Source organism: Neurospora tetraspora, assembly GCF_033439725.1.
Source record: "Neurospora tetraspora strain CBS 560.94 chromosome Unknown B0H65scaffold_6, whole genome shotgun sequence".
Classification (NCBI taxonomy): Eukaryota; Fungi; Ascomycota; class Sordariomycetes; order Sordariales; family Sordariaceae; genus Neurospora; species Neurospora tetraspora.
This window is the reverse complement of record NW_026944388.1, coordinates 3,011,934-3,032,340: the sequence shown is the minus strand read 5'-3', so window position 1 is coordinate 3,032,340 and position 20,407 is coordinate 3,011,934. Positions and strand designations below refer to the sequence as shown.

Below are 20,407 nucleotides of genomic sequence, written 5' to 3'. Positions count from 1 at the left end.
CGGGCCCGTTCGCTCAGTGGCATTTTCGCCTGATGGCCAGCGGCTTGCGTCCGGGTCGTCGGACAATACGATCAAGATCTGGGATCCGGCGTCGGGGAGCTGCCTCCAGACCCTAGAAGGCCATAGCAGGGTCGTTGCCTCAGTAGCATTCTCGCCTGATGACCAGCGGCTTGCGTCCGGTTCGTGGGACAAAACGATCAAGATCTGGGATCCGGCGTCGGGGAGTTGCCTCCAGACCCTAGAAGGCCATAGTGATCTCGTTGCCTCAGTAGCATTCTCGCCTGATGGCCAGCGGCTTGCGTCCGGTTCGTGGGACCACACGATCAAGATCTGGGATCCGGCGTCGGGGAGCTGCCTCCAGACCCTAAAAGGCCATAGCTTCAACGTTACCTCAGTGGCATCCTCCAAGCCTGCCTCTTAGGATGCAAGGCGGAGTAGCTTAACAACCGCCTTATACCCCTTCTTCGCCGCCCTATGCAGCGCTGTCTCTCCATCCTTATCTTTAATACCTGCGTCAACCTTGCCAGTATCGAGAAGCAGCTTAACAACCGCCTCATGCCCATTCTCTGCCGCCTTATGCAGCGCTGTCCGTTTACCCCGGTCCTTAGCACCTGCGTCAACCTTGCCAGTATCGAGAAGCAGCTTAACAACCGCCTCATGCCTATTCTCTGCCGCCATATGCAGCGCTGTCCGTTTATACCAGTCCTGAGCATTTGCGTCAACCTTGCCAGTATCGAGAAGCAGCTTAACAACCGCCTCATGCCCATTCTCTGCCGCCTTATGCAGCGCTGTCCGTTTACCCCGGTCCTTAGCACCTGCGTCAACCTTGCCAGTATCGAGAAGCAGCTTAACAACCGCCTCATGCCTATTCTCTGCCGCCATATGCAGCGCTGTCCGTTTATACCAGTCCTGAGCATTTGCGTCAACCTTGCCAGTATCGAGAAGCAGCTTAACAACCGCCTCATGCCCATTCTCTGCCGCCTTATGCAGCGCTGTCTCTCCATCCTTATCTTTAATACCTGCGTCAACCTTGCCAGTATCGAGAAGCAGCTTAACAACCGCCTCATGCCCATTCTCTGCCGCCTTATGCAGCGCTGTCCGTTTACCCCGGTCCTTAGCACCTGCGTCAACCTTGCCAGTATCGAGAAGCAGCTTAACAACCGCCTCATGCCCATTCTCTGCCGCCATATGCAGCGCTATCTGTCTATTCTCATCCTTAGCACCTGCATCAACCTTGCCAGTATCGAGAAGCATCTTAACGATCGCTTTATAGTCTTTTTGCGCCACAAGCCACAGCGCCGTCCGTAGCTCCTCCCTCTGCAAGTTGACCTTGCCACTATCGAGAAGCAACTTTACGACCGTCTCATGCGCGTTTTCTGCCGCCAAGCATAGAAGCGTCCATTGGCCCTTGTCCTCAATAAGCTGATTCACCATTGTTTCCTTTGCATCTTCCTTTTCTAAATCCTCGGGACCTGGGCAAGTCTTTTTTAGGTTTCTCATACTCTTCAATGCTCTCTCAAGAACCGCCGTTTCTTCCCGAAGATTCTTCACTGCAACTCCATACTGTTTCACCTCTTGTAATACCAATCTGACATTCCGTATCCTAGTCGCCGCATTTAGACAACCTTCCAACCCTGTCTTTGAATGCTCTGGAATGCTTGCAAAGTAGTCGTGGTTGTTTTTATCTTGCTGCTTGTTTGGATCCATATCCCAATCCCAGATAAGTAGAAAATTGTGTGGAAAGACTGTTATCGATTGTAAAAGTTCTGACCACTTGATATCTTCGGTCGTAGCTTGTGGATCGCCTGCTGGGGAAACTGCAATCATGATAACCGCCCAGTGATCGTTGTATGGCCTGAGGATCGTGGGTCTCGACGCTCCTTGAAGAAGGCAGACGACATCTCCTTTTTGGACGGATTTTACCGTGGTCGGGAGGGTCCAGCAAAAGCCCCATGCTTCCTTCACGCAAATATCGCTGGGGGCATTACTCCAAGTAATGGCCACATCTTGTCTGTCTTCCCAAATAGCATTTCTCTTGACCGAGGACACTTCGCCAAGAATGCAGCCCTTGCCCTCAATGACGGCATTCTCCTTATCGTCCGAAAGGCCTGCTACAGAGACCAATTCAGATAAGAAGAAGTGGATGAGTTTGTTGAAGAGTTGTTTCCACGAAATATCGTAGTCGGCGAATAATCCTGCTGCGGTTGGATTATCAGAGCTCATACCGAGTAAGGCATATACTTTATCGCGACGATCCGTAGCTCCACGGGTGTGGTACATCTCTATCAGTTCACCCAGAGGGCGTATGTCAAGAGAAAAGTTGTCTGACTGACTGGTCGCGTATTTTGACCGGAAGATTGCGCCCCTTATAAGGTAGGTTACCGAAAGGATTCGAGCCCGCAGGTCTGCGGGGAGTTCGTTGGACAGGTTCAATGCATCTAGGCCTAAGCAGAATGCAGATCCGTCAACCTCAGCAGAACCACACTTGATCAGGATATGGCGAGCCGCGGCAACTTCCTGAAGCACCTGCATCAATCTGTCAGTTTCCTTAGTCATAATACTTTGACATCGGTTCCCTTACCCAGATGCGCTGAAACCACGGTCGTTCAAGCAGTGTAAGGATTCCAGCTTTATTGTCTAATCGTCTTGTAGATAGCTCGGCTGTGATGCGTATTTCTTCGAGCGCTTGGTCGCTACCGGCTGCCTCCTCTCCAAGCCAAATAATTACACGACTTGCTTTAGCGTAGATCTTCGCCATAGATTGAACTTGGTGTCCTTTTTCTTCTTCGTCTTCTTGGTTGATACAAATGGCATCTATCCATATAGTTCGTTCAATGGAGTGATCTCGAAGATGTAACAGCGCTGCGTGAAGGTTTTTCCCAACGGCCAAGTTGCACCCGTTTATAAAGATGGAACAAGGCTTGTCCTCGGAGCCCCACACGTAGGATAAAGCCTCGTACGGACGAGTGCCTTTTGTGTAACGGCCAGCGCCATCACATTTTGAGTCCAATGCGGTGGAGAAGAGCCGACAGTGTATTGCGGCGTTCTCGTTTTCATGCGGCAATAGTTGAAGCAAGCGAATATGGCCACGTGACATGGGAACGTTGTAATACGGATTCTTTACAGGTGTTAGCATTATTCTGAAATGTCGTAGGGAGAAAAAGAGTAAGCCTACTTCCACCTGCTTCAGGCTTTGAGCGCCGGCGGACGTCTCTGTATCGGCGGAACTGGTAGCTGGAGCGGCTGGGAGCCGGGGAGCGGGCGTACGGGTAGCGGACATAGCGGTGGCAGGGGGGATTTGTTGCAGAGGTGCAGGGCGAGACTGCTCTTGGCCCTTATCGTCTCCCCAATCCTCTGTATTGTGCAATCGTTGAGACATCGTAGCTTTAGGGAACGAAGGTCTTGAGCGAGGCGACGTAGATGAGGCACTCGAGGATGATCGTGTTATTCTGGAGGCAGTGAATGCTATACAGTTGACGATCAATGGATTGAGTTTGTAAAAATGCTGGAGATTCCTCTTTCCTGGCCCTAAGGACAAAATAAAAAGAAACTAGAGCGCTATGTTTTCTCAAGGCTATGGTGGAGCATGAGGCATCATGTTGAGTCTGTTTTTGTTTCACCATGTCAGGCGTAGGATGGCTGGCGGCTCCCTCCTAACTACACGCCAATGGCCCAAAGGACATTCCTTTTTAAAGGCTGGGCATTCTGGACCCAGAGACTTTAGGGCGCTAATCAATAACTCGACTTGGGCGAAGGTCGTGGCTTTCTGTCACGGGGTCTACAGGATTGGCAATAGTGTACCAAGCAGCGGGCGTGGCGCGGGTAGGGCTGTAAATCCGAGTGGAACTTGCAAATTGTAGTAGAGCCCACTAGGAACCAATCAGGAATGGTCTTCTGACCGAGTGCAATCTTGGGGTTACCTGTGTAAAAGATCTAGCCGCAATGTCAGGACGGTCAACTTTTCTCGTAATCTGCCCAATTATATCAATCGTTTTAGCGCTGGCTCCCCACTCACCGTAATGCCTCCGTCCGAACGATATGGATATGGGAGGAGGTTGTTCAGTTTTTTGACCCTACCACGTGATTAAAAGACCCGTTTCATGTCCTTCCCACTCCCATAGATAGTCTTATTGAGGGGTAGCTTATCTATGGGAGAGCGGACGGGATCCCGAGTTTTCTACCATCTATGATCGTATGTGTCAATTTTGTTCAATTGAAATCATTATAAACAATGAAAGGCATTGTCGAGATGCAAAACGAACATAGTCACCCTATGCTCCTTTTCACACTATCTTTTCTCTTTTTTGAACAGAAAAATTATCACTTGCAAAGTCGACAGCCACACCCTGTATCATGCGGATATGCTGAGAACTAAAGCTGTTACGGGTCACTTCTGATATTTTGCTCAACTTGCCTTAAGGATACAACCGTGAACGCAAAAATCTCAGAACACAGGCCCTCACCAAGATGGATCCAAGTCCTTCAAACCTGTCAAATTCGTCAGCATCTCGAGCCGTGACCATCTACCATAATAATTAACATGCAACGGGAATGATATATATGGCTTTAAAGATTTGAAACAAGATATTTTCATTTTTATGCCGGCCGTGGAAGGCGATGTTCCGGTTGAGTGTCCGGACATATGCGGCTCGGCGTCTACTGCATGCCATATGCCCGCAAATGATGATGTATGGTATTGCGTTTTTTCTTCCCTAAAAAAAGAAGTATCATACAAGGGTCTGCCCTTTATCCAGGAAGAGGAGGAGTTACCTCCATGAGGCACTTGATACTCTTGTTCAGCAAAGAGAGGGAAGACAGGAAACTACTCAGGAAGGTCTGCTATCGAACACGTTCCGGTCCAGTGCGTGTTGAGCCAAACCCAGTGGGTATAAATCGTGTCTGTCGACTTAACACACCAGCCCTTCACATGTCCGCTCGAGTCCAAATTATTTCCCAATTGTTCCTGTAACAGGCTAGGCAGCCGCTTGGAGACGTGCCAAATGGAAGAAGAAGGTACACATGCGATTCCCCCGACAGATAGGGAAGATAAACCATCCCAAAGTCTTGCAGAATCACGTGGTAATTTGAAGCAACTTGGTAAAGCAGATCCTCTGGGTCGGTAGCCAGTGTCTCTCCTGACAAGCGGAAGCATCTTACCAGCGTGCTTTTTGGTACAAAATCCAAGTTCAACGAGTAGGATTACGGACTATCAGAACCAGTTTTTTGTAGTTATAAGAATGCAAGCATTGAAAACGCTCCCTTCCTACACAGCCCCTAACCTCACTGCAACAAACTCCCTTCCTTCGGCTGATGAGCAGCAGCGCCCATCTACAAGCCCTCTACAACAGTAAAAGAAAAACGACCGCCTCCGCCGTCCACAGCACCATACTGTATCTTTGGTTCTCCTCCTCCTCCTCCGGAGCCCTTCCCTTTGTAGCGGAAGTGATCAGCCAGTTCACCAGCTGAAGCGTTACTGTTGCAACCTACAAAGAGACCATCCATTCCACCTGCTTCGTTCTCCTGTTGCATAGTACTAACGCCGCCGTCGTCATTGTAACCCAGGTCACTTTTCGAGTCCGATAACAGTGTTAGCGATGACTTTCCGTAGGGCCCTTTTTCGGGAGGAGAACTGAACGCATTGGCGAGTTCCAGCGGACTCATGGAGAAACTCCTGCCTAGTCTCCACCACCCCCAGAGCAGCACCATGGTAGCCAGCGGTCCGGCGAGGCTGACGGTTACTGCGAGGAGCAGTTCCGGGATCATATCCTATCACTTGTAGAATATCAGTATCACCCTCATCAACCTCTGCGAGTCTACGCCTCAGGATTTTACTTCCGAAGCCAACAGCCTTGGCAACACTCTCGATATTGCTATCCAGAAGTACGAGGGGATCGCCGTCTAAATCCAGACAGTTTATGATGATGGTCAAACTTCCAAAGGAGATGCGACATCAAATTGATGCTTCGCGTGCTGAAAGGGCATGGCCATCTCATCAGGCTGGCAGGAACAGACATAATGAGTATGAGTTGCAAACCTATGGAATGGGTTTTATGAGCTTAGGAACAAAGTTTTCAGGGGGTAAATAGGTCAAGGCACATATTTGGCGCTTCTTTTGGAGGATCAGTAATGTCTCTTATACTATCAATACGATATCTTTATCAAACGTTTTCGGTTCATGATGACTTCAACGGCAATTGAACATGCGAACTCTCCTCTTTATGCAAGTAAAGTATGAACACGACTAGAAAGCTGCTCGGAAGCGAAGCAGTGTCCAAAGCTGCCCATGTGCAATTTAGCCCTTTAACTCCACTAGACCTACTCAGCCTGCCTATCATCTCCAATTGTACCCCAACGAGCTCAACTCCCAAAATCCAAAATGATCTACACTACAAACATGTAAATCAGTGCATTCCGTCGCCTTTCCAGCACCTCCACAGCAATTGTTCCCGCGCCTTACAAATCTAAGACACCAAGCTGTAATCCCAGTGTGCATCACCCAAAATCACCATTACCAAGCTCATCAAGGCCATCACATCCTCCGGGCTTGCCCGTTCCACTCGATGTCCATTTGCCATTGTGCCACGCCCGATTGAGAAAAGGGTGAAAGACCCGGGCTCCACTTTGAGTCCTGTCCCGGTCCCGGCCAATTGGGTCCGGGCAGCGACCCCTTGCGGCCCCCGCCGTCTGGACTGGGCGGCACGCTCGGGATGATGTCATTCGTCCTCTTGGCGTGCAGGGGTTTGATCACCGATTCGGACGAAAGCCAGAGATCGATGATGTTGGGATGAACTGGTTTGGGGAAGGATTAGAAAGGATTACTAAGATGGGATGGATGACATTTTGGATATGGTTTGTTATTCGGAGCCATCCATGTGAAGATTTCTCGTTAATATGACACGGGTTTTAACTTTGTCAGTGATTCAAGTTTAGTACTTGGGAGAGCCAACATACTTATAGTAGCGTCGTCATTTTCGCAGCCGAGGGCGGACTCTGTACTTCTTCCTGATTATCGATAGCTTACCCTTAGAAGCTTAGAGGATGCCTCAATAAAGTTCCGCTTTGTGACTTCTAGTAATGGGTTCCGGTCTTCGATCGACTGGCTGCCCCTGTGGACGAGTGGATGGCAAAGACACATATGGCGGTATACTATAGCCATGGAGCGGTTGTTAAGCTACTCAGCCTTGCATCCTAAGAGGCAGGCTTGAAAGACAATTCTACCTCGAGTCAGCCTTTCACAATCTTTCCTCCTGCAAGAATTGATCTTGGTTTACTCCCCAATCTTTATTGTTTACTCCCTATTGCTTCCTATCGTATTGGGAGCCCCCTGGTCGTTGTATATTTCAATAGTAATACTGGAGGGACCGCAATGGCAATATGTTGGAAGTCCGTGCCCAGGTTGCCCAGTGAATGGCACTGGGCCGCCCATTCACCGGCACTCCCTTCCAGGTATTTAGGCTGCCCTGATTTCCGTTTCTCCTCTTCCGTTAGATAACAATCAAGCTCTTTTTCGTTGTCGCCTTTTCCAGCCCACCGATACAATATCACACAGAATGTATTCGTAGCAGTAAAAAGTGATAGAACCTTCTCGTATATTCTAGCAGGCACGGAAGGCTCTAGTAATAATGCCTTGCCTTGTGCTCAAGCTTTCGGTCGATCTTTTCGTGTCCTAGATGGTCAATATTATGTCGTGGATGCGGAGTTTGACGTGTGGCAGGGAATCGTGGATTTGCAAGACTGGAGAAATGAAGAAAGGAGGCTTCGCTGTACGAGGAACCCGCCCTGAAGAAGTACCAAGTGGAAGAAATTACGAAAGTTGACTCTTCCCTTTCAGAATCTTTTGTTAATAACAATCTTCCCCGAGTCAGTCGTACTGCAGATGTTGAGTGTCTTTCTCCTTTGGAATCTTCTTACGCTAGTACAATTCGGAACGGTTCTCATACTTGGGCTACTTCAAGCCTTCGACTTTCAGCCTTCAATGCTCAAACTCATTTCTAGATTTTCCTAAACCTAGTTCGTTACAGCTAGGAGCGAAATTGGCGTCCGCTCTGCACTCTTTTAAAGTGTTTGGGCACGAATCAGCTATACTTGAGAAATATTAAAGGTACAGCACGACGCCAAAAACGGCCGACATTTGCCCACTTCTAACCTGCTGACGTCTTGTCGGCATGTACCCTGCTACGTAGCACCGGGTAAGTAGGGCGACTCGACGCTTACGTGGTTTTCTCACAGTGCAATGACCCAGGGAAGATACTAACTGGCCTTCGCTCAAGTTCGTACTACAACTCTTCCAGGGCAGGCTTGGCATTTCTCCTTCCCAGCCCAATTCCCTTTCTCTACCTATCCAGACAATAGCATCCATATATTTCCCATACGCTCGTCCTGAATTCCCACCTTACCTCCGGCAAGGCTGTGGCTAAGTATCGCGCGACTAACACTGCCAATGACGATGCTTCGAATTATACGCGGTTGGCTCCTGTTCTCCACGTACCAACGCAGACAAAATGCGCAGCGTGCGGGGTTTGTAATCCAAGCAAAGGCAGCGCCTTGAAACAAAAACAACAACAGCAACTACCTTCAAGGCTCCTAATTAAACCCACCGACATATACGCTACGAATTTTGTTAGTTACTTATAGTAAGTAGTTCTCGTCCGTCGAGCAACTCTCCTAGTTTCAACTGCTGATTTACTATTCCTACAGGCACAGTCTACTGCAAGTGGCCAGAAATGACCAGGAGCAGTGGCCCAAATGGCTCCGCGATATAGCATGCAACGAGGTTAAGTTTCTCAATATAGCGATACTACTGCTCCGCTACTCTATGATCGAGGCCCGAGAGTCCGAGCAAAGTGTCACGGCGGTGGCAGACTAGGCCGTCACACAAAGCAGCTATAGCATGCATCCGGTAGTGCATAGATGGATATCGCATATACAAGATGACGCTGGGAAGAGAGTGTTTCTACGGCTAGCGGTAATGTTGATAGGATTTTCGGTGCCCCACCATACGACTAAGAATTATTGGGTACTCCAGCAACGGCTTCTCCCTCATGCGGAGAGGTGCTTATGGTGGATGGGAGAATTAGAAGGAGGAGAGTGCAATATTGAAGACATTACCATCGGTCATGCAACATATAGCTTGGGCAACCTCTACTCGGATCAGGGCCGGCTAGAGGAGGCTGAAACGATGTATCAGCGAGCGCTAGAAGGCTACGAGAAGGCGCTTGGACCGGACCATACGTCGACTCTCGATACAGTTAACAACTTGGGCCTTCTCTATAAGACTCAGGGCCGGCTAAAGGAGGCTGAAACGATGTATCAGCGGGCGCTAGAAGGCAAGGAGAAGGCGCTCGGACCAGATCATACGTCGACTCTCCGTACAGTTCACAACTTGGGCAACCTCTATAAGACTCAGGGCCGGCTGAACGAGGCTGAAGTGATGTATCAGCGGGCGCTGTCTGGTTATTCAGCAGCCTTAGGCTCGTCCCACGCGAAATCTCTCCTTGTTGTAAAGAATATAGCATCTTTACAATTTGTAAAAGGTAGCCTCTCCCTGCAAGAACTAATAGTTAAGTTTGCTAACATTTACAACTAGGTTCATCATAAGAAATCGAATCGTCGTTCAATTATTCTTCGGCAGATGAAATTACCTCCACGATAGTTGAAGCTCCGCTTCAATTGGGTTCATCAGCCGCAACTAAGACGTCGTTGAAGAGGAGACGCTCAAAAATTTGAATAACTTACGAGATAAGATACGCAGAGCCCCTACGAGAACTACGCCATCTGAATCGATGGAAGGCTGAACCTAAAGTTGGAATTGCGTTTAAGTGTGACGGCATGGCCGTCAGGGTGCTCATGGCACATTACATTATATGGATCCACTTGGACTTGCACTCGTGGCTCCATAGGGTCGTGGGTATAAAACCTCTCCCTCTCGTTCACCTTCCTAGTTAGGCCTTTCTGCTTCTTCAATTCAGTATCTTCGATTCAACCTGTGCCTCGCTCAGTCTTTGTATGTGCCAAGGCCTCGCGCCGTCACAGTAAGGTGACTTAGCTGTTACGCAATGTAGTGACTTTACAAGTTCCTGCAACGGGTAGCCAGGGATCTGTTTCGGGTTTGTGAAGGTTGACGATAAGGCAGCCAGGATAATGTATCAACCGTAGTTATATTATTATTTTTTTCTGCCAGTTTTTGTTCTTAATCAAGTCCCCCGTGGTACAGATAGCGGGACTCGGATCCCGAACACGCAAATCAGCACTGCGAATCTTGTATAATAGGTGCCATAAACACCATCGTAAACGCAATTAATCCATAGAATCGCGTAATGAAAAGATTCCAAGTGTCACGGAATGCACTCGGGTGCCTCTTCCGGGACAAACTATATAAGACCACTTGAGCGACCGAATTGCCAGCTTCGGTTACTTGTATCCTTTTGTAGGAACATGGCCTGGTTAGTGTAGTGGTCTGCCACCGCCGTGACATATGGTTAAATACATCAATGCAGCCAATCAGGAGGCGCCTTGGCGTGCGCATGGACTAAGCCATGACACCTATTTAAGGCGCACCTCGTTCGTGTCACGGCACATAGAATTAAGGGCCGAAGCTCCAAAAGGTTCTGATGTATATAATAAGATTTTAAAGATGGGGAAGAAAAGAGAGGAATCTAGATACATGGGATGGAAGAGAAGGGGTCTTATATGCAATGCCCATGTGACAGATGGGATCTGGAAGCCCAGATCCCAGGTGCCAGCAGGTGGTGGCATGCTAAGCCATTATAGTTCGTGTGATAGCGTGATCCTACAAGTGATAAGACAATAAGATTAGAAGGCACAAATCAAAGTAATATTAAGTGTAAGGAGGAAAAGGAAGCTGTCAAACGAGGACATCACGGTTCTGGACATATAAGTCAGAACTGCCACTCGTTCCCGCCTTCTCTTTCCGTATGGTCTAATCGATAAGGACATGAGTGTGACGAACGGCAGTCTTGATCTGCCTAAGTGGGATAGCTGAAGGTAACGACTATCAAGTGCAGTTCGGTGAAGCCAAAGGGTTTACAATAAGTATCGTTATACGTGTCTTTGATGACGATGGTCTATTGACTACTGTCGAACTATCTGGCTAGCTGGTTCTCCAGGTGCCTTCTTATATCTCTGCCATTAACTGGGACCCGAGTGTCCTTAGACTCTTGATGTTGTCCTGGCTCACGCGTGAGCCCTCTTAGCTTGTGAGCCCTCTAGTCTTCTGTCTTACTGGCCTCTATGGTTACACGGCCCCGCCTCTGCGTGGCGGTCGTGTCCCGGTGGCTTGGTTGACCCGTGCTACTCGCTTAAGTTCGTAACAATGAGCCTCATTCCATCCGATGTGTTATGGTGCCCTGTCCAGCCATGCCATGACACCAACGACGTTGTGACGGCGGTGGCAGATCGCTACACTAACCAGGCCATGTTCCTGCAAAAGGATACAAGTAACCGAAGCTGGCAATTCGGTTGCTCAAGTGGTCTTATATAGTTGTGACGGATGACCAGGCCGTCACAGACGTCAGGGACCCGAATTTTAATAAGCTGATTTAGTGATACTTAAACCCGCGAGGATTTAGAGAACTTAGCATCTAGAAGGTGCTAGAATAATCCCGAGGCGAATGAGAAAGGTATATATTTACGGTTCCCCCTTGGACCGGAGAGGGCTTCAAAGTTATTAAAATTGAAATTAAAAAATAATCATCATTTATACCATCGCAAAGCGTACCGAGGTTTAGATACTTAGAACTTCGAAAGAAGTTCCCCGTCGAATCTTATAATAAACACGCGCCCTGACGCACATCCGATTACAACCGTCGACGCCGCCACCGCCGAGTGGATCGACCGGTACTCCGGCGGCAGCCATAGCAGGTTCTTCGCATTCCACGTGATCCATGTTCCGTCAGGACTTAGTCCAAGGCCACGGGTTTGAGGCTCGCAAGAAGAAGTAGTAGTAGATAGATTGGGTGCGGTATGCGAACTCAATAGCGTCGACGGTGGATTCGAATTCGGTTTAGGGTTGGGATTGATGGTGAGGGCGAGAGCGAGAACGCCAATTTCCGTATGAAGAAGTAAACTGGTAGGATCAAATGAAATATCGCTAAGCACTCTTCCAGTATGAAGCGTCTGTAGGCAAGCCCCCGTCGCTGCGTCCCAGATCTTGACGGTCTCGTTATAGGATCCCGACGCCACGTACTTCGAGTCGGCCGAGAACGCCACCGACTCGACGGAACTGCTATGGCCCTCGAGCGCCCGGATCTCGTGCCCCGTCGCTGCGTCCCAGATCATGACGGTCTTGTCAGAGGACGCCGACGCTACGTACTTCGAGTCGGCCGAGAACGCCACCGACATGACGGAATTGCTATGGCCCTCGAACGTCTGTAAACAAGGACTCCAGTTACTCTCCATTATTGGTTTAGTTACTATCCAGCTAGAAACAGTGTGTCGGAATGTCTCTCGAGTGAGACTTTTCTCAGGAGCGAAGACGAGCGCCGAAGAGTAAATTTGAAGGGGTGCTAGCTCTATCACTGAGCGACAGTTGAAGATGAAACGCTTTGCATTATGAAGGAATTTCGAGATATTGACGCCTGTTTCCGGCTGGATGATTCGTCAGCGAGCGCTAGCGTACGGCATCGGTGGCTAACTTACATCCGTTACACTCTGTAAGTCGTCTATTAATCCTATGCTTTCTGATATCCTACCCATGAGACTCAATACTTTAAGCCAGTAGAGGAGGTAACGCGTGAGAAAATGGTGTACTTGATCTCCGTCTCGGACTGTGCGCCTGTTCCGCTTCAAGTGATAGACCCAGTAGAGACACGCGTATTGAATCTCAGACGGCAAGTGCTTAAGGAAAATTTGTCTGTCGACCTCTGCTCGAGATTTCCCAGGCCTCTGTAGGCTGCAGATGTCTTCTTGGAGGCAGTCTCTCAGCAGCTCGAGGCATTTGGCTACTAGCTTCTTGTAGGTCATTTCCTCGTCGACCCAGGACGGGTTGGTGGCCCGGTTCTTAGGGTCGACGAGGAAGTCGCGGAACGATAGGTGGAGTGTTTTGACCGGCGCGGTTAGGTCGGACGGAATGTTCAGGACCGAATTGAACAGGCTGAGCCTATGGCCGATAACTTGTTCCTCAATTCCAAGCAGACCAGCAAGTGACTTAACCGGTAGAGGATCGGCGAGGATTACGAGCGTGCCAACAATCTCGCGGAACTCTTTCACTATCGCCTCTTGTTCCTCACTAGCACGCGGGATGAATCCCGAATTGGTGCGTTTTATAAGCATTTGGTTTAGAATCGGGAGATACATGGCGTGAAGCCGAAACTCCTACCCCATCGTCTGATACCGCAGTATCTTGTCCAGCTGCGTTTTAGGATTACCACATTCTCGATCCTGAACAAAAAGGCAGACGGTCTTGGCGAAAACAAATAGCGGAACGGCCCTCTTAACCAGGATTTGGAGGTTGCTTTGACCTGGCCAATCCGAGGGCAGCGGCCAGTCGGGACAAGACCTGTTGTAATCATCCTTGGTCTTGGAAAGCTCCGAGTCGAAGTACACGGATATGTCTCCCGCGACGATGCGTTCGTCAATGCAATGCAAGATCAAATCTTGGTATTCGCCGCTGATTTTCCGAAACTCGCCTAGAATGGGAAATTCCGGTCGGCTGGTCACGAAGCTTCTGTTCCTCGGTACCGTCTATATACAGACGCCTGCATCTTGCATAGCGTGTATAGTCGGCCAGAAAGCTCTTGCAGATAGCAATGGACTTTTTCTTGTTTTGGCACACACCAAACCAAACCTTATCAGCCTCTTTTTGTGTTAATTGTAACACATCTGTGACAAATCTAAAAAGCGTTAGTACGCAATATTAAAGAAAACAGCAAAATGATAAGGTACATACCTATTCCATAGACGCCATGCGCGTTCTCGCTCGGCTTTGGTCTTCTTACAAAGCGAACGCTCATGTGTTGTTACCGTAAATTCGTCGACGTCGGCAAATGCTCTTCTTTTCCGTTCTTCGTCGTCGGGTACAGTCGGCGGTATCGGCGGTTTTTGTAGCTCCATCCCTTCCGTATTGCATATGGATGGAGTGCGATCGGCACCGTGAGACTCAAACAATACCCTCTCAAGCTGCAATAGCTAACGAGCTCAGTATGTTTGGGAGGAGAAATTCATTAGAAAACTCGGAAGGAGGGTTTCATATGAAAAACCAACGCAACCCTCGCAACGTAGGGGCCGTAATTCATGCGGTAGAATCAACTGGGAAGAATGGATATACAGTGAATGCAATGAGAATGGGACAAAAGTGTGCTTGTTTGGTTCAGTCAGGAATCTGAGGGTAAAGACGCAATATATATCTTGAGGCCCTTCTAACTCGCCTGAAGGGTATACGTACGGAGAAAAGTGTTCACCAAAGCCAACCACACCTCCCAAAAGCCAACCACTCCCCTTCTGAGTAGGTGTCAGGAGTAAATGGCAGGGGTAAGCACCTTGTGTAGTGTATGCCTAGCCCACTCAGCTGGGCTTGGCGTAAGTGGAACGGTGCACTCGACGGCGAAGGCAATGGGAAAACGGTTCTAGAAACGAGGGCGGCGTTTTCAGCTGAGTCATCCAAACCCCTGTCGAAAACGGCTCCCATAGATAATCTTCCGATTAGTGGCTTATCTATGGGAGAGCGGACGGGATCCCGAGTTTTCCACTATCTATGGCCGTATGTGCTAATTTTCCCCGAAATAAGAGCTTATGTATTGAGAGCCACCTCAGGTTCAGTAACTGACAACGAGTCAACGACACTCCAAGCGAACACCGCCTCATCACAAGATCAAAGACGTACAATAATACAGTACACCAGCCCAACATCAAACCAAAGCCCTCTCCCCTGTATCAGTTAAGACGTCCACTGCCCCGGCACAAAAAACGTCGTCACCGACCTACTCGCCACCGTCCCCGTAATCGTCCCATCCGCACTGATACTCGCCGCTCCGGCAACTTTTTCACAGTTCCTGTTATTATCCGACACATACGCCTCCACTGTCGCCGTCCCCAGCTCGCTTGCCCCGGTGATCTTGACATTAACATTGATAGCCGACCCGGACGAGCTGATAGCAATGACGGCGATACTACCATCTTCATTCTTGAACGCGGCCGTCCTCAACCCGCTGGGCGCCCGGCCGTGCTGACGCGGACGGCGCCGGGGCGGACGTAACGAGACCAGTTGGCTAGCGCCCAGAGACGCTTGGAAATGACGTAGGTGTTTGTGGAGTTGTCGACGCGGATGAGCTTTTCGTTGGTGTTGGGGGAGGGCCATTGGACTCCTTCCCTGTTTTGTTATTTCGGTCAGCCAGTCTCATCCATCACCAACCAGGACAAAACCCAACCCACATGGAGGAAGGGGGGTAAAAAAAGAAGAAAGAGAAAAAAACTCACCAGTACACATATCCCGAGATATTATTATTCACCACCGCCGAATAAACATTATTCGCCCACGTTAACCCCTCCCCCGCGCCCCCATTGCCATACCACTTCGTATCCCACCCGCCATTCAAATCGCACTGCTCACTCAACCACACTCTCGCCCGCGTACTCATCGGCCCCGACGGTCCGCCCGTATACGTATGACTCGAAACAGCCTTCAACATCCCCTCAGCTCCAGCGCTCTTGATCGCATTCGTCATCTGCACCTGGTTCCCCCACCCCTCGCTATCACAGCAAACAATCCCGACCTGCTCGGCCAGGTTTTGTGCTACCAAGGTCGGATACAAGAAATTCTTGATAAAGTCGGCGGCCTGGGCGCCCGTGGACCGCATGCTGGCGTACGAGGCGCTGAACTCGGGCTCGTTGAGGAAGCCCAGGTGCGAGATGGCGACGCCGGAGCGCAGGTAGAAGCGGATGTAGGCGATGAGGTAGTCGGCGTAGGCTTGGCGCCAGTCGCCGGAGGAGCAGGTGGCGCCGGGGACGCCGCAGAGGGTGCCGCCGTTGTTTTCGTTGTTGTTGGTTTTCATGTAGCCGGGGGCGGACCAGGCGTCTGTTTTTTTCTTCTGGTCAGTCTTTCTATCTGGTTTGAATGAACCCCCCTGGAGATAAGGAAAAAAAAACAAAGGCAAATCAAAACCATATATAGGAAAAAGGGAGAGACACACCAGCATAAACATTCTGCAACCCATAGTCAGCCACCCCCCTCTGCGTCACCCACAACTGCCCACTATCCTTCCCATCCCACACGTACTGTGGCTCGACCTTTGGCCCGCCGGGATGATTCGGCGCGATTGTGTTCATGTGGTCGTCACGACTATCCGGGCTACTCCCGATACCATTGCGGATGATGGAAAACCCCGCGCCGGTGGTCCGGTTGAAGAGCAAGTCCCAAAAGCTCCCGCTGCTTGGTCTTGTCGGACATGTTGGTGATTAGGTTGGCTCGTTGGAAGGCGAGGCTGAAGCCGAAGCCGTCCATGGTCTGGTAGATCTTGGTGAGGTCGACGGTTATGGTGCTGGTGGCCTGGCGTGAGGCTAAGGGACTGTCATGGTTGGAGGAGGAGGGAGCGGCAGTGGCGTGGGCTATGGCTGCCGCTAGGGCCAAAAGGGCTCCGGACTTGGGTGGAAGCATCGCGAGGTTTGGTACTACTCTCGGTATGGATCGTTGTCGTGAATTTCAACTGATAAACCTCGAGTGTCGCTCTGGGAAAGCGGTCGAACATTTCGAGAATATATAAAATTGAGCTTTTGACGCGGAATGATCTCCTGGTCTTATAGACTGGAAGACCAAATACCAAAGGGTCGTTTCATGCTTCCCCTCACAAGTCCTTCTCCGTAAACCCGTCTCCTGGTTCATCCTGTCGTGCGAGGGCAGAGCCATATCACGTGTATAGGCAATTAATTGTCCCAATATCAGTCGAGGTTCAACGTTGGCGGTGGTAGTATCCCGAACTCTGTCCGTTAAGCTGCTTACGTCTTGTTAACGAGTCCTGTCCTTTTCAATATCACATATAGGCGGTGGTCTTGTGACGTTAATAGTTCCTGAACTAGAGTGGACTCGTCTTTATCTTGGTTAAGGTAATAATACCACCACATACAGACAAAGTACCGAATGAACTTGAAGTATATCAAGAATCACTTGCCTTTCAACCACCGCATACGTGGACAACGCACGATAGTGCCCAGAGCCGGGTAAATGTTGCTGGGCAGATGGTCTCCATGCCTATGTGCCCCAGTGGAATTTATCCACTGGTATCGAGGTGGTACTATTGTAACGGCAGAAGAGACAAGAGAACAGAAAAATGGCCGATATTGACGGACATACATTGTAGATCCGATTAAGGGCATAGTTTTACTTACATGTAGCCGGCGTCGGGATATAAGCGTGGAATATTTGGAAGTACGACCGGTAGATGTCGACTAGGAGAATGTGCGAGGTCGTATAAACCCACCTGGTGGGAGTATGTGAGATCGAATTAGGTACCTCGCATATCACTGGCAGACAGACGTGTGAGTCGGACAAGGCACCCTCGCACCCTCTCCCCTTCCTCGCCCGTAGTCTGGGCTCCAAGACACACAGAGTTATATCTGGCACAGGACGTCTCGTTATTTGAACTTCGACAATACTCGATATTATTCAGCTTTTTTAAGACATAGTGATACCTGTTTGTGCGCCCCAACGTGGCTTCGCTTCCCTTCGCTATTGCTTTTCACTTTTGTATGCGTAGTTTCGGTTCTTCGCTTCCATCCGGCAACACCATTTGGCACGCTGAGGCTTCAACATACGGATGCTGGACACGGCCAAACAACTAGGGTCTCTTAAACTTTTCCATGGTTGACCTTTCTCCTGCTCCTGGTATTCGCGCTGCAACACCATATTCTAGAACGGGCTGGCAGACGCCTTACCCGTCGTTTTATTCCCCATCCAGGCAAAAGCAGATGCACTACCAAGAGGATTCGTGGCCGATCTGGGAGCTGTCGGCGTCTTGAGTCCATCCTGATGCATGGGACTGCCCACCGTGGTTGCCAGTGACGAGGACCTTTGCTCCCTAGTCTCAATGCCCTTGCCACCTTCCAAGTTTCCAAGGTTGGAAGCGCTAGCACTGGTGCTCAGACTGCGTTTGGAGGGACCCCAACTGCCTACCGTGGGACTGCTAGTGCTGCTCTGACTGCCTTCCGCCGCCGCCGCGCTAGCTGTTGAGCCCTTGGTCCGTCGCAGATCGGTTCCGTTAGACCGCGGAATGGAGGGAGATTCGAACGCACCCGTTGACCGGGTAGTCGACGGCGAGTTTGGACCGACAGTGCTAATGCTGCTAATGGAGGATATCTTCGTCGGCCGTAAGATCTTCATACTGCGACCCCTTGCAGCTGGCTGGTAGCCGCTCAGCGGGGTACTTTCCTTGTCGGCAAGACTGGCAGCCGTTTGTCTCCACGGAGTCCTGATGGCCGCGCTAGGTTCCCGGCGAGCGGTATCGGTCGTTGATGTGGGCGTAGCATTTTCTTTGGCACCGTCTTTGGAGACGTCTTCAGGGACTACAGGATCGGCTGGAGCAGGCGGCGGTGGCGGCGGCTGCTGTTGCTGTTGCTGCTGTTGAGGTTGCTCCTTCTCATACTCTCCACCCTCTTCAGATGATGTGCTAGTTGTCTCAGTGGTGGTCCTGACTGGTTGACTAGGCGACCTCACAGGGGACAACAGTGCTCCCTCCGAGGCGATATCTCCATTTTGCTTGGGGATCGGTTCTTCGTTGCCTTTGGCCGACGGTTTCGCGACTCTGTCACCAGCAACAAACTCGGGCGCGGCAGCGTTCAGCTTAGGCTTATGCCCAGGGGCCATATTGGTGACTGCAAGATTCTTGAACACCGCATCATCCTCGGGTCGAACAAAAGGTACAGAAAGTTTGTCCCGGCCGGTGCCATACAAGGTCATGGAGTTCTGAGAAAGCAGAAGGTCCGCACTATGCAACCTCAACGTGTGGTTACCGATGAAGACGCGAATGCTCTTTCTGGTTTCAGGAGTTTCTGGTTGGTCCATGCCTGTCACTTCAAAAGAACATGTGATGCTGGGCGGCAGTGGGTGAATCGGGCTGACAGACCTAGAGTTGGACTGAATGACTCTAGCTTCGGTAAGGTAAACCGGAAGATCGATCCTGTAAATGCCGTCCGTTCCTCTTTGCATTTGGTTGGTTAGGTGCAGGTCTTTGACCACACTATAGTCCACTGTTGACTTTTGAGAACCAGTGCAGACGACAGCATAGAGCAACCCTTTGTTGGTGATGTTATCAGTCAAGCAACAGCGGATGATCGACGGAGCTGCGCCCAGATAAAAGAACCCTGGAGGAGGTTCCGGGACATCAACGGGAGAGTCATCCTCCATGCCACCAATCGAGAAGTTGGTGTCAAGACCGAGACTGCTAGCTCGGCCAGAGGCGTTGGAATGCACTGAATGAACAGAATGGCCGGCAGAGCTATGCCTCCCATCAGACTTGTGAGACGAAGAGCGCTCAGTCATCGGATGGCCTCCCATGCCACTTCCAGGGCGCGTCAAGCCATATTCGGTCGAGTGACGGGTGCCATGATGGCCGCCCCATCCATGCAGAGCGCTTTCATCGAACCGCACACTATTCGCCCTCGATGCTGCCCCTCGTCGTATAGGCTCGTCTTCAGGCTCAAGGTGCAGTCTACCAAGCAAGTTCTGGCCCTGCTCGTCAAGGTCGTCAAACAAATCGTTGGCTGGCAAGTGAACTGGCCCTGAAGTGTTGTTAGTGAAGCCCTGATTGACGAAAGGACTATCATGAGCTGCGAAAGTCTGACCATGCTGAGGGGTTGTAGTCCCGAGCATACTTGGGAACGGCGAACTCCAAACAGACTTCAAGGCGGCATCGTCAGCCTGGCGTTTTTCCAACAATCGTAACCGCTCCGAGTGCTGATGCTGGATGGAATGAAGGCGCTTCAAGTCCATCTGGACATCGTATAGTTCTTCGCGGGTGACAATGAAGCGCGGATCCATGCCCAGATGGTGAGGACGGGGGAGTGATCGCGAATTGTCGACGTTGGATATATGTGCCCAATGTAGCTGGCGGACTGGAGGGATCGGGAAATAGAATTAGGGTGAACCAAGGAAAGGATGGGTCGCAACTCCTATGTTGACTATGACCTTTCAAGCGTATTTACTGGTGTATGACTGTGCCTGTCGCAAGCTGGAGGCCGTCTTGATATGACCTCGACCCTGTTTGTAATTCAGATATCGAGGTCCACCCTCCCCCTCATCGCCCGCAAAGGACCACCGTGGTCTTGTGCAATGGTTCCCACACACCTGAGTGTATCCTTCGCCAGACACTACCAACGTAAGACTTTTTGCTTGTACAATTTTGGGTGGCGTTGGAGGCACTGAGCTGATAGCGGAAGCGTGAGGGGTTCGGGTTTGGACTGT

General features: G+C 50.3%; 8 protein-coding genes across 8 annotated transcripts; 1 reads left to right on the top strand and 7 right to left on the bottom strand.

Moving 5' to 3' along the window:
• Positions 1–923: 923 nt before the first annotated feature.
• B0H65DRAFT_498816 (heterokaryon incompatibility protein-domain-containing protein) lies at positions 924–3,228 on the bottom strand (the record flags this gene model as incomplete). The annotated part of the gene is made up of 4 exons (XM_062827818.1): positions 3,176–3,228; positions 2,582–3,118; positions 1,020–2,526; positions 924–998 (listed from the first exon to the last, which is right to left on the bottom strand). Coding segments are annotated over exons 2-4 (2,097 nt in total), but the record flags the coding sequence as incomplete, so codon positions are not given.
• A 2,100-nt stretch (positions 3,229–5,328) lies between these two features.
• B0H65DRAFT_578738 (uncharacterized protein) lies at positions 5,329–5,763 on the bottom strand (the record flags this gene model as incomplete). The annotated part of the gene is made up of 1 exon (XM_062830739.1): positions 5,329–5,763. One exon carries the CDS (start codon positions 5,761–5,763, stop codon positions 5,329–5,331), a length of 435 nt encoding a protein of 144 aa, XP_062679749.1.
• Positions 5,764–8,445: 2,682 nt separating this feature from the next.
• On the top strand, positions 8,446–9,586 carry B0H65DRAFT_529695 (uncharacterized protein; the record flags this gene model as incomplete). The annotated part of the gene is made up of 3 exons (XM_062828912.1): positions 8,446–8,633; positions 8,698–8,845; positions 8,867–9,586. The coding sequence occupies exons 2-3, from the start codon at positions 8,816–8,818 to the stop codon at positions 9,584–9,586; spliced, it is 750 nt and encodes a 249-aa protein (XP_062679748.1). The 5' UTR covers positions 8,446–8,633; positions 8,698–8,815.
• Positions 9,587–11,751: 2,165 nt separating this feature from the next.
• Positions 11,752–12,297, bottom strand: B0H65DRAFT_431484 (quinon protein alcohol dehydrogenase-like superfamily; the record flags this gene model as incomplete). Its single annotated transcript, XM_062824944.1, has 1 exon — positions 11,752–12,297. One exon carries the CDS (start codon positions 12,295–12,297, stop codon positions 11,752–11,754), a length of 546 nt encoding a protein of 181 aa, XP_062679747.1.
• Positions 12,298–12,533: 236 nt separating this feature from the next.
• B0H65DRAFT_271017 (uncharacterized protein) lies at positions 12,534–13,441 on the bottom strand. The gene has a single exon (XM_062822751.1). It carries the CDS (start codon positions 13,312–13,314, stop codon positions 12,649–12,651), a length of 666 nt encoding a protein of 221 aa, XP_062679746.1. The 5' UTR covers positions 13,315–13,441; the 3' UTR covers positions 12,534–12,648.
• Positions 13,442–13,699: 258 nt separating this feature from the next.
• Positions 13,700–14,320, bottom strand: B0H65DRAFT_473505 (uncharacterized protein; the record flags this gene model as incomplete). Its single annotated transcript, XM_062827211.1, has 3 exons — positions 13,907–14,320; positions 13,795–13,850; positions 13,700–13,721 (listed from the first exon to the last, which is right to left on the bottom strand). Exons 1-3 carry the CDS (start codon positions 14,068–14,070, stop codon positions 13,702–13,704), a joined length of 240 nt encoding a protein of 79 aa, XP_062679745.1. The 5' UTR covers positions 14,071–14,320.
• A 573-nt stretch (positions 14,321–14,893) lies between these two features.
• B0H65DRAFT_510865 (glycoside hydrolase superfamily) lies at positions 14,894–16,609 on the bottom strand (the record flags this gene model as incomplete). Its single annotated transcript, XM_062828440.1, is given in 5 exon segments — positions 14,894–15,132; positions 15,162–15,325; positions 15,433–16,030; positions 16,146–16,381; positions 16,401–16,609. 5 exon segments carry the CDS (start codon positions 16,607–16,609, stop codon positions 14,894–14,896), a joined length of 1,446 nt encoding a protein of 481 aa, XP_062679744.1.
• A 1,248-nt stretch (positions 16,610–17,857) lies between these two features.
• B0H65DRAFT_431642 (uncharacterized protein) lies at positions 17,858–19,984 on the bottom strand (the record flags this gene model as incomplete). Its single annotated transcript, XM_062824956.1, has 2 exons — positions 17,858–19,725; positions 19,819–19,984. The coding sequence occupies 2 exons, from the start codon at positions 19,982–19,984 to the stop codon at positions 17,858–17,860; spliced, it is 2,034 nt and encodes a 677-aa protein (XP_062679743.1).
• Between the last annotated feature and the right edge of the window lie 423 nt (positions 19,985–20,407).

Excerpts from the sequence above, each read along its gene's own strand:
- B0H65DRAFT_271017 (XM_062822751.1), bottom strand. The coding sequence starts at position 13,314 with ATGTATCTCCCGATTCTAAACCAAATGCTTATAAAACGCACCAATTCG.